We start from the raw sequence: 15,645 nt of genomic DNA, 5'->3' as shown, positions 1-15,645 counted from the left end.
AATATGGTTGTTCAGGGTCCTAAGCATCATCATAGATTGCTAATCCACAGTCTGATCTACTAACAGACAAACCTATCATTCAGCTCTGGGTACTGGAATCATATGGTGGCCCTTGACACATTTGTCTGCCCTTCTCTAGGAATGGCTATTGCATTAAAATGAGAAGAAAGCAGTCTAAATTACCACTCAAGCTGTGACTGAGTCATGTCATAGCACTGTATTAATTTAAAAAAAAAGCAACATTTGTACAGAAATCAGTCATACTGATCACACAGTAATTACAAGAATGGCTGTCATGAGTTAACAGGATGGTTTTACACAAAAAACTAAACATAAGACAAGCTGCGTTTAAAGTTTACATTAAGTAAAAAACAATGAACATTTAAAAATTAAATAAGTATTGTGACCAAGATGCATGCAGAAAGCTGTAGGTACAAATTGTACACCTGGATGTTGTACAGAGTGCCAAGATGCAGTAGTATTGCTTCTCTCCTCCCCTTCTCCCTGGTAGTAAGTTAAATTCCACTAACAGATGTAATTAATTCATACACATGATACACAAGGGTAAATCTTAGTCTGCAATACTTAACTTTACAACTCTAAAGGCAGGACACTGATCCTACTGGGAACCCTCTGCATAGGATGCATCCCTATTCATGATACTAGTAACACCAAATTTTTAAACTCCACGCAAGTGGGCAGGAAGCTTCAGTGACAGCTGTACCTCAGAACTTTAAAATATCAATTCCTGAATGTGAAATGATTTTATAAAGCACTTCCCCCATCAGTTATGACATGAACAAATGACTGAGACAATTTAGATTCATGTTTGAATCCAATGTTTTCAGTAGAACTGTGTATAAACAAAGCAGTCTGACTTTCAGCCCTGAAGAGTTGATATACAGCTGCTTTGCTGACTATAGGGAGCAGTAATCAAAAACAAATTAGGCAGAATAGTGCATGGAGTAAAACTAAGATTTTAAAGACCAAGATCACTAGGGGGGCATTACCCATTTTTAGGGGCTGCATCTATCACTCAGGCATGGTTATGGAAGTAATTTAACCAAAAAAAACCCATTATTTTCTGGAAAAGCAGCCCCTCAGGGTAGGAGGGTCTACCCACTGAAAGTTAGCTCACATGGAGCAGCCATTTGTGTCAGTGAAACTTCTTAACAGATTGAAGTTTCTCTTAATGTTAACGGTCCAGGAGCTAACCTGGAATCATCTTAAAATATGGACTTGCTACAATTAGAGTAAAGCTGTGGCATTTGGTATGAATAATGTCCAGGAATCTGGCATCTTATCTTATGCAGTAGCAGTACTATGAAACTATTCCCCCACCACCACTTGCCCTCACTTTCTGCAAATACTGAGGCAAATGATTCCATAGTTAGACTAAAGATTTAATATGCACAAACTTGTACTTTAGACCCTAACATGTTTGCTCCATGATGGGAAAAGGTAGCCTTTCCATGCAAAGGAGCACTTTCTAGGAACAGTATGAGTAATTAACAGAAAGATGTCACACACACCAGGAAACTGGTGCCAGTTCCTGTGTCACTGAAGACCATCAAGTGTTTCTTGTGTTGGCAATCTGAATGTGCAAGGTATGGTTCCATTCAGGAAGTCCAGAGACTTAAAACAAGTGTGCCTATGTGAAATAGGACAGCAGGTTTTCAAAGCTAGATCTATGCTTGTCTGTACTGGCACTCAGCTGTTTAATATTCACAAACAAGGCAAGGTAAGAGGAGGACACCTGCTAAAGCAAGACTATGCTAAGGTACTGAGAAGTAGGTGACATCCCTTTCTTTTTCCTGGGGTGGGGATGAGGGGGTAGAAGGTAAAACCAAAATCCTAGGCTAGAAGCCACTTGAATGGATTACACGGAAGATTGCACTCCAAAAGTTTCCTGAGAGGCATATACCATGTACAGGAATCCATCTTCATCCTTTTCGCTTTCGTACACCTCTGATATGGGGGTTGACACGCTCACCATGCTGTGTCCATTCACCAGTAAGAAGAAAGCCTGAGTGGAGTTCAGCTGCAGGCGTCGTCTGTTAAGCAAAGAAAGAGAAGGGAAGTGCGATGGTAACGGAACTTTGCGTTACCCCAGTATCATCTAACAAACGCTCATTTGTGGCTGCGCTGGCGAGTGATGTGATGGTGCACACTATGCTCCTGGGGGAATTCTGTGCATCCACCGACACACAGAATTCATCTGTCTTCCACAGTTTTGTATTTTCCCGCACAAAAGACGTCTGGCCTATGAAGTGCTGCAGTTCTGCCTTTTACCCACCAGGAGCCGCTGTGGTGCCAGAACAGCCAGCTGGGTTCAGCCTGCTGTCCTGGCGCCACAGAGGCCTCTGCTGGGCAAAAGGCAGAACTGCAGCACTTCTTAGACAAAATGTATTTTATGCAGGAAAATACAAAATTCTATGCCCAATGCAAACCACCTACCCACACCCAGCACCCTCCAGGTTCACTCCTAGGCTCCTTCCCTCTCACTCAGCTCTTCCGGTCTCAACTCCCTAAAGCCTCTGCACTGCTTCTGACAGGAAATACTGTTCTGCATTGTAATTTAAATGAATTACACAAAGTTCTGTATTAATATGCCTAGTAAGCAATCTATCAAAAAAAATTACCAGAATCTTTTTTTTGTCTTTATTGTTACAGACATACTTGCTGACAGATATTTTGAAATAAATCACCAAAATAATTGTACCTGGCATCATTATATCGTTATTTTGACAAATTCTGCATATTGTATTTTCAAATATTGTGTGCAGAATTTTTTATTTTGTGGTGCAGAATTCCTCCAGGAGTAACACTAACGGTCCTTGCAGACCTACTGGCATTCAGTAAAAATTTCCTAGTGAGCATTAACTTAGTCCTGTAAGCAGGACTACATCAGGCATGCCAGAAACAGTCAGTGCATGCCAGCACCGTTAGTGTGCCAGACAACTTACACCTAAGCTGTTTTGCACTAACACACCATGTAGACAAGCCCTGAAATAGAGGCTGAGGCTATGTCTACACTACCGCGGTAAGTCGACCTACACTACGCAACCCCAGCTACGTGAATAATGTAGTTGGAGTCGACGTACCTTAGGTTGAGTTACAGCGGGGTCCACGCCGCAGTGGGTCGACAGGAGAAAAATCTCCCGTCAACTTACCTTACTCTTCTCATCGGGGGTAGAGTACAGGGGTCAACTGGAAAGCGATCTGCAGTCGATTTGGTAGGTCTTTACTAGACCTGCTAAATCGACCGCCAGTGAATCGATCTCAGAGCATTGATCCCGGCCATAGTGTAGACCTGCCCATAGTCTCTTGTACAAGGCCTACATGGGAAAGTTTGACAGGTACGCCAGTGGGGTTAAAACAGCATAGTTATACTGCTACAAACCTGCCTGTGTAGACACTTATTCCAGTATAAAAGTGCCATTTTCAGCTTAGCTTGTCACTTAGGAAGGCGTTTAAACTAAACTGAGAAGAGGCAGTCTGACACTCGAAAGTGTCTGCATAAAGGTTACAGAATAACTATAAGTATACTGGTAGAACCACAAAAAAGTTCCTATGTAGACAAGGCCCAAAAGACTTTTGCATTTAGATTTAGTTAAGGAACCTCTTACTGTAACCGTATGAAACTGAGGCCCAGATTCACCCAATGACATCACCAGAACCCCCCTGGGTAGCTGGCAGGGTGTTCTCGATTAGCACCCTAGACCTTTGGAATTCACTTCCTTATCATGTCTTCAGTGTGCATGCTAAGGCCCACCTTGCCCCTTGCCTGTGGGGAGACAGGTGTTTTCGGAGAGCTGATGAGGTAAACCCCCTGGGATTGTGTACTGTTAGCTTCTATTGTATTTGTTGTCCCTTGACTATCCATTTGAGAGGGGGAACTGAATATCTGTTTAGTATATTTTTAAAGATTGTCAAGAGTGCTGAGAGCAGTTGCCAGGGGTTCTTATTATAGTTGGTAAAAATCCAAAAGTGTAGAAATTGCTCATTTACTTAAATCAGATAACTGCAAACATGAGATTAGAACTATTTATCTGCATGCACAGTTTAGAAGTCAGGCCCTAGAGCCTTCAAAGCTGTGGAATTGGAAAGCCAGGTTACAGAGGGATAGCTCAGTGGTTTGAGCATTGGCCTGCTAAACCCAGGGTTCTAGGTTCAATCCTTGAGGGGGCCATTTAGGGATCTGGGCCAAAAATTGAGGACTGGTCCTGCTTTGAGCAGTGGGTTGGACTAGATGACCTCCTGAGGTCCTTCCAACCCTGATATTCTATGATTCTATGACACTGAAAGAATGAAGGATGGAATTATGTCTTTTACAAGCACCTGGAGAATCCAGGCTCAGCCTAACTCGAGTAGCTTTTCATTTCATATTCCCTGGAAAGCACCCTGACATTTTTAAACAAGTTGGCCTTTACAAGGTTACAGAGGAGGGGCCCAAACAGGGCTTCTGTGGGACCACCAGTAAGGCTAAGCTTTTGGAACAAAGATCAGTGTTCATGATCATTGTGAATTTGAATAAGTCTGTGATCCCTGCAGCTTCTGTGGCCTCCAGGTGTTGCAATCTGGCATACATGGTTGCAGGGCTGCTCAGGTTTGGTGCATCCAACTCTTCAGTGCCAATCAAATTTGGCCCTCTGCCTCCACTGCAATGCCTGGAGTGGGGAGCCAAGCTCAGCCTTGTGGGACAGGAACCACTGCTATGGGGTTAGCTCACTCTCCAGCTCCTCCCCACCCTTTGTGACATATCCTTGTTTTCCCCCACACCTCTGCCATGACATGCATTATAATTTTCTGTAGAAAAAAACCCATAGCTTTGCCCATAAACATGAGGACTGAAGCAAGAAAAACATGCTTATTCTTAAGACTCTGGGCTTTGGAGTACACAGCCTTCTGCACTGGAGCAGATACATGCAGGATTAAAGTGAGGAGAAATGGGGAGCTTGAAAAGAAATTAATGCATTGTCATTCTGTTCCTGCCTGAGTATAGAGCTGAGGAGTCAGACTGCCTTCCAAAGCAGCCAGCAGCACATAAATACTCGTTCTACCACCCTAAGTCATTGGGGACAGAGCTGCTTCCTGCCAACTCTGCTTTTGGCTCTACCAGCTGCAGAGCTCTCAACAGAAGATTCCTTTACTCTTTTAGCTACAGCAGAGTAGAAGAGCCACCTTGAGCTCAAATTCTAACTCGGGTACAAAAGGTTTACTGAATGTAATAGCCAATGGACAGCACGGAGGACGTTCCCGCAGAGTGGCTACAGTTTGGTATATGCAAAAGCACATAGGTAAGACCAAGACCAATTGCACAAAGTCAGTAAAGGGCACTGAAGTCCAGCATGAAAATGGACAAAAAAACTGAGTAGCAGGAAGGCCTTTCAGCTAAGGCCTTGTCTACTCAGGGACACAGGAAAATTAATCTAAATTAACTTTGTATGAATTTAAAATGGATTAGTTAAACAGCCTTAAATCCATGTGTGGATGCTCTTATCTAGAATTAAGGTGGCTTTAATTTGTTTTCGCTTAATTCACTTCCAAACTGAATTAAAGTAAACCAATGTAGAAGTTAATTTGGTTTCTCTTAATTCACTTCCAAATGGAATTAAGGTAAGAGAAACCAAATTAAAGCCACCTTAATTCTGAATCCACACATGGATTTGATACACTTTAGGTGGGAATGTAAAATAGATTAGTTAAGTGTTAATTTGGATTAAGTTGTCCAGTGTGTCTCTGTGTAGACAAGTCCTACTGCTAAAGTAGGATCTTAATTTAAAAGTCTTTCAAACTGCTCCAAAATACTTTGGGACCCTAATTCTGAGGTCAGTTCCCACGTTTAGTAGTTCTTATGTAAGAATCTGAATTAGGCTATGACAGTAACAATCCCATAAGGGGGATTTTTACAGTATCATATGGGGAGGGTCTCTATTTCAGTATTTGTCCCAAAGACCACTCTAAAAGAAGTAGATCACATATACAGTTCAGCCAGAGAAACAGCCACTCTATTCTTTAGAACAGCGTTTCTCAAACTGGGATCCACGGACCCCAGAGGTCACTGAGAGTACTCCAGGAGGTTCTCAGGCCCCACTGATCAATTCCTCCACCTTTCTCCTTCAACTCCTCCCTGTCCCTCTATCTCCTGGAGGCTACTGAAGCCAAACTGGAAGATTTTAGGTGCTAAAAGTCCAGTGGCACACCTGGGCTAAGGCAGGCTCCCTGGCTGCCTTGGCTCTGTGCCGTTCCTGGAAGCGAACAGCACACAGGGGGGGGGGGGGGGAGCAGAGAGAAACCAGGAGGTCTCCACACACTGCCCAAGCGCTGACTCTGCAGCTCTCACTGGCTGGGAACTGTGGCCCATGGGAGCTGTGGGGGCGGTGCTGGCAGGTAGGGGCAGTGCGTGGTGACCTCCACCTCCATCCCCCGCCTAGAAGCTGCTGCCAGAGAGATGTGCCGGTCATATTCGGGAGCCGGCCGAGATAAGCACCGCCCAGCCAGAGCCTGCACCCCAACCCAACCCCCTGCCCCAGCCCAGAGCCCGCACTCAAACTCCCTTCCAGAGCCTGCACCTCACCCCAGAGTCCGCACCTCACCCCCACCCCCCCCGCACCCAAACTCTGTCCCAGAGCCTACACCTCCTCCTGCACCCCAACCCCCTGCCCCAGCCTGGTGAAAGTGAGTGAGGATGAGGGAGAGAAAGCGACGGAGGGAGGGGGAGATGGAGTGAGCAGGAGACGGGAAGAGGTGGGGTGGGGCCGGGGCCTGGGGCTGAGCGAGGGAGTTTGGGGGACCCTCAATTTTTTAAATGGGGGTCCTCAGGTTGCTAAGGTTTGAGAACTGCTGCTTTAGAACATTAGTGAAGCAACAAACTAGACTCAAAATGGTGAATGATACCGAACACTGATGACTACTTACTACCCTCAAATCAAATATCCTCTGCTTACATCAAGATAGGGAACTGTACATGGATCTCCTCTGCTGCACAGTAATGCCATTATGCTACAGTAACATATTAAGGTTTTTTCTTTCTTTCTTCCCCCCCCCGCCAACTTCATCTTTGACTTTCCTCTGAAGCAACACAAAGCAAAAGCATTACAGTACTCAGCCACAGTCTCAGTAAGAAGCATGGATATCAAAGCCCCACAGTCTATGAATCTGTATTATGGGATTCAACATTTTCACTTAGGGCTTGTCCACACACAAGTTGTGCTGCTTTAGTTAGACCCAACATACTTAAAGTGCTTTGGCCCCTAGTCGGGATGCAGCTATAGCGGTAGAGAGATGCTTTATGGCAGTATAGCTATATTCTCAAATGTGAAAGGGAAACCATACTAGTAAAACTGCATCTCCACCAGAGGTTGTACTGATATAGCAATTTGGATAAAAAAAGTTACACTCCTAACTGATAGTTATATTGGTACAAAAAACTGTAGTTTGTTTAAAGGGTGTCACAGGTGGCTGGCCCCTTAAAGTGGAGCCAGGGCCCAGTCTGCTCATTACAGAATTCAAGGAGAACAAGCCAGAAATGTAGTGGGAAAAAAATAAGTGGATAAACTAACCTAAACTCCATCTCCCTCAAGTATGAAATGGGTAAAGTCTGTTTCCCCACCCTTCTCCTTGACAACACTACTGGAACCAGTCATCTCAGCACACCTGTAAGCAGTTAATTAACATCACCTAGGCAGTTAATTAACTAATGAGTGCCTAGGCCTGATAAAAGGCTACCAGCCCTCCCTTGAAGGGAAGTATTGCTGGAGAGAAAAGCTACCTACCCAAGACTCCTAGGAGGAGGATGACAATTTTGACCTGTTAACCTTGCTACGTGGACATATGAAAGCAGTAAGTAAAAAGAGGCTAACTGAGGAGAAGCTGACTGAGGGCTACAGCTGGCCTGAATTGTAACCCTCCAAGGGGAGAGCTGTAGATGCCTTATCAGATGTGCTTGACTTTATTCTGCATGCTAATCCAGTGCCAGGAGACATGCTAGGGACCCATGAAGGTGAGAGAACATACTTGTTGGCATTAACCCCAGGGCTGAAGGTTAGACTTCAGGGGCTAAATTGGTGGAGAGAGGGGTTGTATTCTGTTAAAAGAGTTAATAAGATCCCACAACTAGGGCATCTTGTCCTCAATCCCCGGGTTTGAATAAATCACTGAAAGCCCAAAAAGGGAGACAGAGGGCAGCAGGCCCACAAGGCCATGCTGTGCCACAAGGGGGCGAGCTTGAGGACATTGTCCTACCATAGTTATCCAAAGCATTCACTAGCTAGCAGATTAACACTGAACTATGACTTTATTTTGATCCACTGTGTTGTACTCAACCATTAACATACCTGATAATTTTGATTAGTTCGCTCATGTTGACGTGATCTGGTACCAGGAACTTAGTTTTATCCAGAACTGGAAGCTGCTTCTCACCTTTGTACCTTTCAATAATCACCTGGAAGGAAAAAAGTTCTGAAGTAGCAGTTATAAGGCCGTGCAGGGGCTTGTTTCTGGTTATTTTATAACCCTACATTCAAGGGTAGAACACGCTGAACAACTGTGGTGGTAAGGAGCGGTTTTACCTTAGGCGTGGCAGTTCCTCCGCAGCCTGGTTGTAAATAATTACCTTCCTTCTACTCCGTTCACAAGTTTAAACGTGGGTATTGTTATAAAATTAGTCTGGTCTAGTGGCAGCGAGGACCTTCGCTCAATCAGAAAGAAGAATGGAACTGGTTTGGTTATCGAGAAATCAATGCAGTGCAGGAATAGTCCACGCCAGCTATTTCGGTTTCCATTTTAAGTGGCAAACCAGCTCTGTTGTAGAACACAGTCTTCTGGGCTACTTGCTAGTGAAGTGCAAGAACAGTGGAAAGTGTTTGATTTTAAAAAACAAAAAAAACAAAAACCAGACACTTTGTAGAGGAACTTCAACTGGCTGTCATCAGTTTTCAGCACTGGGAAACAGCTGAGAGCAAAGACCTCAAATTAAGTTATCCCCTAATTAAATTACTGCTGTTGCTTTCAGAGAAACAAAGTGCCTCCCACACTTTACTAACACCCCCTAAAGATCATTTTACACCATGACAGGGAGGAAAGGCAATTTTCATGCAAAGAATGGTAAATTAAGAAGAAAAATTAGCACCACATTATCCTTACTGGCATAGCTTCCTTTTGACTTTAAACTAGGGTGGCTTTTTTTTTTTTTTTTGCTTTGCAGTTGCAAAGGCAAGATCAAGGCTGCCCATACAATGGAACTCAGAATTCACCACCCATACAGTAGCCTAGTCAGAAGGAAATGGTAGCCTGGACAGGAGTCCTGACTTGCCTGAGTTACTACTGAGCAAATCCTAGAGAACACAGTAGCTCTCCCACCACTGACAGAGCTGCATCTAGAGCAGTAAGAGTCAAAAAATAAAGACACTTCTAGTTTCAAGAAGGAGACTGGTCCCATCAGCCAAAGTGAGGTGGAGTTGGCAGGACCTGTGGCTAACAGATGCCTCCAGCTATGGGTCACCTTTCCTGTGTAGACAGAGTGCAAGTGGGTGGCGCAGGAGCCATGCTTTCAGAAGAAGCACTCCCACCAGGCCTCAGAAGGCTCTAGATAGAAGGGTTTTTTGGTTGGTTTGTTTTTTTAGAAGATAGGAGTTGGCATATTTTTGGCAGCATGGATCCTTAGATGTAATTCAAATCAAAGCATAACTTAGCCCTTGTTCTTTAGGGTTACACTCCTGACAGGAGTTACTGAGTACTCTTCTATTATAAAGACAGGTCTTCAGTTTTTGCATCTAAAGAGTTGCACATAGGATTCTCATTGGACTGTGGTTCTGTTACAAGTCGCATTATACCATACACACCATATTTCACCCGATTAGCAGCAGCCACCAGCTAGCACGTTGGTCATTGGTTGCCAGTCTGAGGATTATTTCCTCAAGACCAGGCCACCCCTGAAAGGAATAATCTTTTATTCCTACAGACCCAGAGGATTCCTAATACATTTTGGCCTTTCTTCCCTTCTGTGGTAAGAAAGGTAAAGTTATTAATCACTTACTGGTATTTTTGTTGGATGCTGATCTCGAATCAGTCGCACATCTTCTACTCTTTGCTCTGTGGAAGGAAAAAATATTGCCCATCTAAATGCTCAGATACACGCTACATTGGTTTTGTTCTAAGCCTCAGGGATACAAGGTATGCTATTTCCTTGGGCTCTTACTTGCTAGTAGGCTTTTTGCTATCAAAAAAAATGAGGTAAAGAATTTACTCAGAGGAAAGAACCGGTTCAGTCAAGGCAATTGTCTAAAATAAAGCAATGATAAATACCAACTCTCCAATCAGGGATGACTGTTCTGTGACCAGAAAGATGACTACTAAACTCATTTTGGCTGAGAAACCTATACTGTGTTAATGCAGAATGCAATGCCCACTAAAGCAAAGGACATTTAATCACATGAATTTGCCGCATCCATTCCTGTTATCCCTTATCCTATATTCCTGTTTAGGAAACTTAACATGACACTATCCTAGGTTTAATCTTGTGTTCCTGAAGAGGGAGTTGCTGGCTATATACTGGCATGTAGTCTTAGCTCTTAGATCAATGTCCGCTTAACACTGTACATTTGAATTAGTTATCAATTTTCTGTTAATTGCATACCACGTCACCCATGCTGATGGTGCTGTTCTTCGAACCTCTGGTTTGTTCAGTATTTACCCATGCCAGTTCACAAGACAAGGTTAGTTTCCTTTTAAAGGGAGGTATTAGTAGCACAGACTTAACACGCTGGGCAAAACGAAGTCAGATCTGGTGTAAACTGATACAATTACTTTCAAGTTAGTTATGCCTGCTTACACCGGGCCTGAATTTGGACTTGCCATGAACTCAGACTTTATCTCCACTTCTCTCTGCTTTATGGGCCATGTCCCTCTATAAATACCCCTTGCAGAAAAAGGACTAAAGGCTACAGTACAGCCTAGATGCATTAGTAGACTCCTGTAATAAGAACAGATCTTCAGGGGTGTTGCTGACCATTCTTCCTCTCCCATCAACCGAGCCCATTACCTTTTATTCTAAGGTAAGGACTGATTACCTGGCCTGTCATTCAATCAACTGCTTTTCAGAGCTATTCTTTGGTCACTGCTAAGATCTCATGCATCCAACAATTACATGCAAGCTTTCTATGTGATTAGTAATGACATGCAGCACATGTGACTCATGATTTTAAAATTAAATTAGTCTGACAAGTATCAAGCAAACCTAAAGCTTCTAAAGAGCATGTCTGCAGTGATATGTGGGAATTAATGACTTCCCAAAACTTAAGATCTTTATTACAAACTTCCTGGTGCTCAAGACCTCCAATACCAAAATTAACTTTCAGTAGAGACCAGTTCTAATTCACTGAGTTCCAGATAAACACTACCCACAGTCCTTAGGGTCCACCATTACCATGTCTGAGGACAGAAAAGTATGCTATTAAGCAATATCCAATCTTAAATTTACCAGAAATAGGACTGTTATTGGGGGGGGGGGGGGGCCGAAGAAGAGAAGGAACAGTAATCCTCAACCAACCAAATAAACTTGGCATTAGTTTCTTTTCTGTTGAAAGAGATGAGCTTAGACATGGGAATTTTGTTTGATTCTAGCACTAATAGGGTAGAGTAGAAGCAGCACAAAATGGTAGCCAGACAAATCTCTCTGACTACTGTGTATGGCATGTTCAAAATCAGGCCTCAGTAAGTTTCAGATAAAAGCTGTACTCTGACTGCATTAGTTGTAGTAGCAACTAATTGGCTGCCATCCTAGCTGAACTTAATACCTGGGACTGAAGCTGTTGATAGGAATTGGGAGGGGGGGAGAATGGCTTTTGGAAGGAAGCTGATGTTGGTATTTGAGGCTCCAGAACAGAGGTGGGCAAACTACAGCTCACGGGCCATATCCGGCCCATGGGACCATCCTGCCCGGCCCTTGAGCTCCTGGCCAAGGAATCTAGCCCCTGGCCCCTCCCCTGCTGCTACACCACTGTGTGGGCAGTGCAGCTTGCTCTGCCTGGGCAGCGGCTGGGTCAGAGGTTCTGAGGGGGCGGGAAGTGGAAGGGGGCAGGGACCAGGCTGTTTGGGGGCACAGCCTTCCCTACCCAGCCCTTCATACGGTTTTGCACCCTGATGTGGCCCTCGGGCCAAAAAGTTTGCCCACCCCTGCTCCAGAAGAAAGGACAGATTAGATTGGTAAAATTTGCCAGCAACATCAGTACAGACACTAGCTAGAGTACAAGGGAGTGACTGTGGAGGGGCTGCTGAGTATAGTTAGACTCCAACACAGAGACAGATGCAGGAAGAATCTGGACCAATGATTTCCATCAATTTTATTTTGCATAGAAAACTTTGCACTTCAAGTGGAATAGGCTGTGCTGCCAATTCTTGTTTTAAGAAAATGGAGGCTCCAGGAGCAATAAAAAGGAGATGGTATTCCAGTCCTCCTCCCTGATCTCTATGAACAGATCAAAGAATGCAGCCCCTTCAAGCTTTTTGACTCCAGGAAATGTGTTAGCACCATTCTAGCAAACTGTGCTTTAAACCCGTGCCTACTGAAAGGGACTAATCTAGGTTCCCCAGCCAACATTAAACAGGGTATTTTATGCTTTGAAGAACTAAACAGGGATGCAAGGAATGCATTTTAGTCGTCTTACAGACTTTTAAGTGGAGAATTATTTCCACATGTTAGAATTAAAAACTGAAAGTGGAATTTAATTCTCATGTCAACATCACAGCGGAAGTTAGATGCTCAACCCTGACAGGAAGGGGTTACATACCTAATTCCAGGCATACAATGAAGAGAGGGGTTTTCTGGCACCTGGGAGTTCTGCAGTCAATAATGGATTACGTGGACATGTAATATCACCAGCCCAAGAATCTAGTTCTGCAGTACATTTCATCCTTTTGTGAGGATGAGTCTCAACACCACCATGCCACAAAACTCCTTTAACCAATAGTTTTCAGGATCCGGTTCCATTTGAAAGCATAGCCCTGTTGCTACCATGCTTGCCAACCCACAGACAGGTTCCCGGGCCTGCTGATGTGGAACAAGTACCACACCATACGAAATGAAAACAAACCACACTATAACCTTTGCTTTCATTTTCTGCGGTGTGGCAGCAAGACAAAGCTAGGATTCTTGTTCCACTCGAGCAAGCGGGGAAACCACTTGAGACAGAAGTATAACAACAACAGAGAGCCTCTAATCTTGTCCCTGCTTAAAAAAAAAAAGGGGGGGGGGAGGGATTGACATTTTAAAGCCAAGCCTCCAATGCCAGCTGCAGTGCCAACCGTTTTAATGTATGTTAAGCTGCCCAGCAATACATCTTTAGGTAGCCTTTTGTTGCAACTCCTTGTAATAAGGTGGTTATCTGACTCCCTCACTAATTCCTCTTCAAAATTAGGGCACTGGCGTCCCATGCAGTTCCTCCTGCTGTCAGGGCCAGGTCCCCCTTGGCGGACTATTGGATCAACCAGGATGGGTTTTAAAAACGAAAAAAAGCGTAGCCTGTGAGTCACCAGCACTTGACTCCCGCGCCCCCCGGGAGGACTCAGTCGAGAGAAGTGACACCAGGTCTGGGCTGCGCCTGGGAGCAACGGGGGGGGGGGGGGCATGACGCGGTTCCTTCACTTCAACACCACGGCACGGCCGCTCCGGGCGGGCAGGTCCCCACGGCGGCCGGGCCCCGGAGCGATGCCGGCCCGGGGCGGGCGGCACCTCCCGAGGCCGGGCACGGGGGGGTTGGGGGAGTGAAGCCCCTCAGGAGAGAGCGGGGGTCCCCCCCTTTAGCGGGGGAGGGGGCTCTGAGCCCGGTACAATCACCCCCCCTCACACACCGCAGCCCCCCCGGCAGGGGGAGCGGCCCCTACCACGCCGCGGCCGCGCTGCGAAGCGGGCCGCTGCCGGGCACCGCGGGTACCCGGGCCCTCCTGCCGGCCCCTCGTCCCCCCGCGGCCCGGTCCTCACCGAAGGTGCGGCGCTGCTTGAAGCTCTTCTCGGAGGGCATGGCGGCGGCGCGGCTTGGCCCAGCCCGGCCCGGCTCCAGCGGCTACTGGCAGCGCCGCTCCGCCCCTGCCTCCACCACCACCCGCAGGGCCTGCTCGCCCGCGCGTCACAGGGGGCGGGGCCCGGCGCCTGCCCCCGGCGCCATCTTGAGTGTGGCGGAGCCGCGGCGGGGGCCCTGCGCGTGCGCGCAACAGAGGGAACGCGGCGGTGCTCAGCCGCGAAGGCCGGCCCGGCCCCGCCCCTCACGTGCGGCCTGAGTAACAAACCGCCCCCTAGTAGCCCCAGGCCAGCGCCAGGCCTCGTGTGTCACATGGGGAGCTCGGCCCAAGGCTGCCCCACGATCTCAGTAGCCACAGCCCCTCCCCCACGATGCGCCGTCACGAGCAGCACCCTCCACCACGTACCCCCTCACCAGCCCCATCACAATACTCCCCTCACAGCCCCCTTGCCGGCCCCCCCGGGACCCCCTCACCAGCCCCAGCATCCCTCCACCTCCATCACAATACTCCCCTCACGGCCCCCTTGCCGGCCCCCCCCCCGGGACCCCCTCACCAGCCCCAGCATCCCTCCACCTCCATCACAGTACTCCCCTCACGGCCCCCTTGCCGGCCCCCCCCCGGGACCCCCTCACCAGCCCCAGCATCCCCCCACCTCCATCACAATACTCCCCTCACGGCCCCCTTGCCGGCCCCCCCGGGACCCCCTCACCAGCCCCAGCATCCCTCCACCTCCATCACAATACTCCCCTCACGGCCCCCTTGCCGGCCCCCCCCACCAGCCCCAGCATCCCCCCACCTCCATCGCAATACTCCCCTCACGGCCCCCTTGCCGGCCCCCCCCCCGGGACCCCCTCACCAGCCCCAGCATCCCCCCACCTCCATCACAATACTCCCCTCACGGCCCCCTTGCCGGCCCCCCCCCCGGGACCCCCTCACCAGCCCCAGCATCCCCCCACCTCCATCACAATACTCCCCTCACGGCCCCCTTGCCGGCCCCCCCCCACCAGCCCCAGCATCCCCCCACCTCCATCGCAATACTCCCCTCACGGCCCCCTTGCCGGCCCCCCCCCGGGACCCCCTCACCAGCCCCAGCATCCCCCCACCTCCATCACAATACTCCCCTCACGGCCCCCTTGCCGGCCCCCCCCCCGTACCCCCTCACCAGCCCCAGCATCCCCCCACCTCCATCACAATACTCCCCTCACGGCCCCCTTGCCGGCCCCCCCCCCCCCGGTACCCCCTCACCAGCCTCAGCATCCCTCCACCTCCATCACAATACTCCCCTCACCAGCCATAAGCCTAGTGTATGGGGACAACTCATCCCATGAGCCTGGCCGGGCCACAGCCTCACCCCCCTGCGATGCCTCCCATCAGCCTCCCTCACACCCCATGCCTTCTCACCAGCTCCCCACACACTGCCATACCAACCTCAGCCACCCCCCACATAGACCATGGTGCCCCCACATGCTACCCACTCACCACGCCCATGCCAGCCACAGCCACTCCCATGATACCACCACCAGCACCATGCCAACCTCTTCGTGTGATGTCTCCATCAGTGTCACAACCGCCACATATAGCACCTCCCAGCACCACACTGACCACAAACTGTCCCCTGGCATCATA

The 15,645-nt window shown here is 47.8% G+C and overlaps 1 protein-coding gene across 1 annotated transcript; it reads right to left on the bottom strand.

Moving 5' to 3' along the window:
- Positions 1-202: 202 nt before the first annotated feature.
- Positions 203-14,120, bottom strand: MAP1LC3B (microtubule associated protein 1 light chain 3 beta). The gene is made up of 4 exons (XM_077831319.1): positions 13,982-14,120; positions 10,040-10,095; positions 8,340-8,446; positions 203-2,054 (listed from the first exon to the last, which is right to left on the bottom strand). Exons 1-4 carry the CDS (start codon positions 14,019-14,021, stop codon positions 1,880-1,882), a joined length of 378 nt encoding a protein of 125 aa, XP_077687445.1. The 5' UTR covers positions 14,022-14,120; the 3' UTR covers positions 203-1,879.
- Between the last annotated feature and the right edge of the window lie 1,525 nt (positions 14,121-15,645).

Source organism: Eretmochelys imbricata, chromosome 12 (assembly GCF_965152235.1).
Source record: "Eretmochelys imbricata isolate rEreImb1 chromosome 12, rEreImb1.hap1, whole genome shotgun sequence".
Classification (NCBI taxonomy): Eukaryota; Metazoa; Chordata; order Testudines; family Cheloniidae; genus Eretmochelys; species Eretmochelys imbricata.
This window is presented reverse-complemented; position numbering and strand designations above follow the sequence as displayed.

Bases quoted from the DNA above. Each gene is read 5' to 3' on its own strand.
- MAP1LC3B (XM_077831319.1), bottom strand. From the start codon at position 14,021: ATGCCCTCCGAGAAGAGCTTCAAGCAGCGCCGCACCTTCG. The intron at 10,096-13,981 runs GTGAGGACCGGG...TTCCTTCCACAG, and splicing joins CAAGCAGCGCCGCACCTTCG to AGCAAAGAGTAGAAGATGTG. The intron at 2,055-8,339 runs GTATGTTAATGG...TTTGCTTAACAG, and splicing joins GAACTAATCAAAATTATCAG to ACGACGCCTGCAGCTGAACT.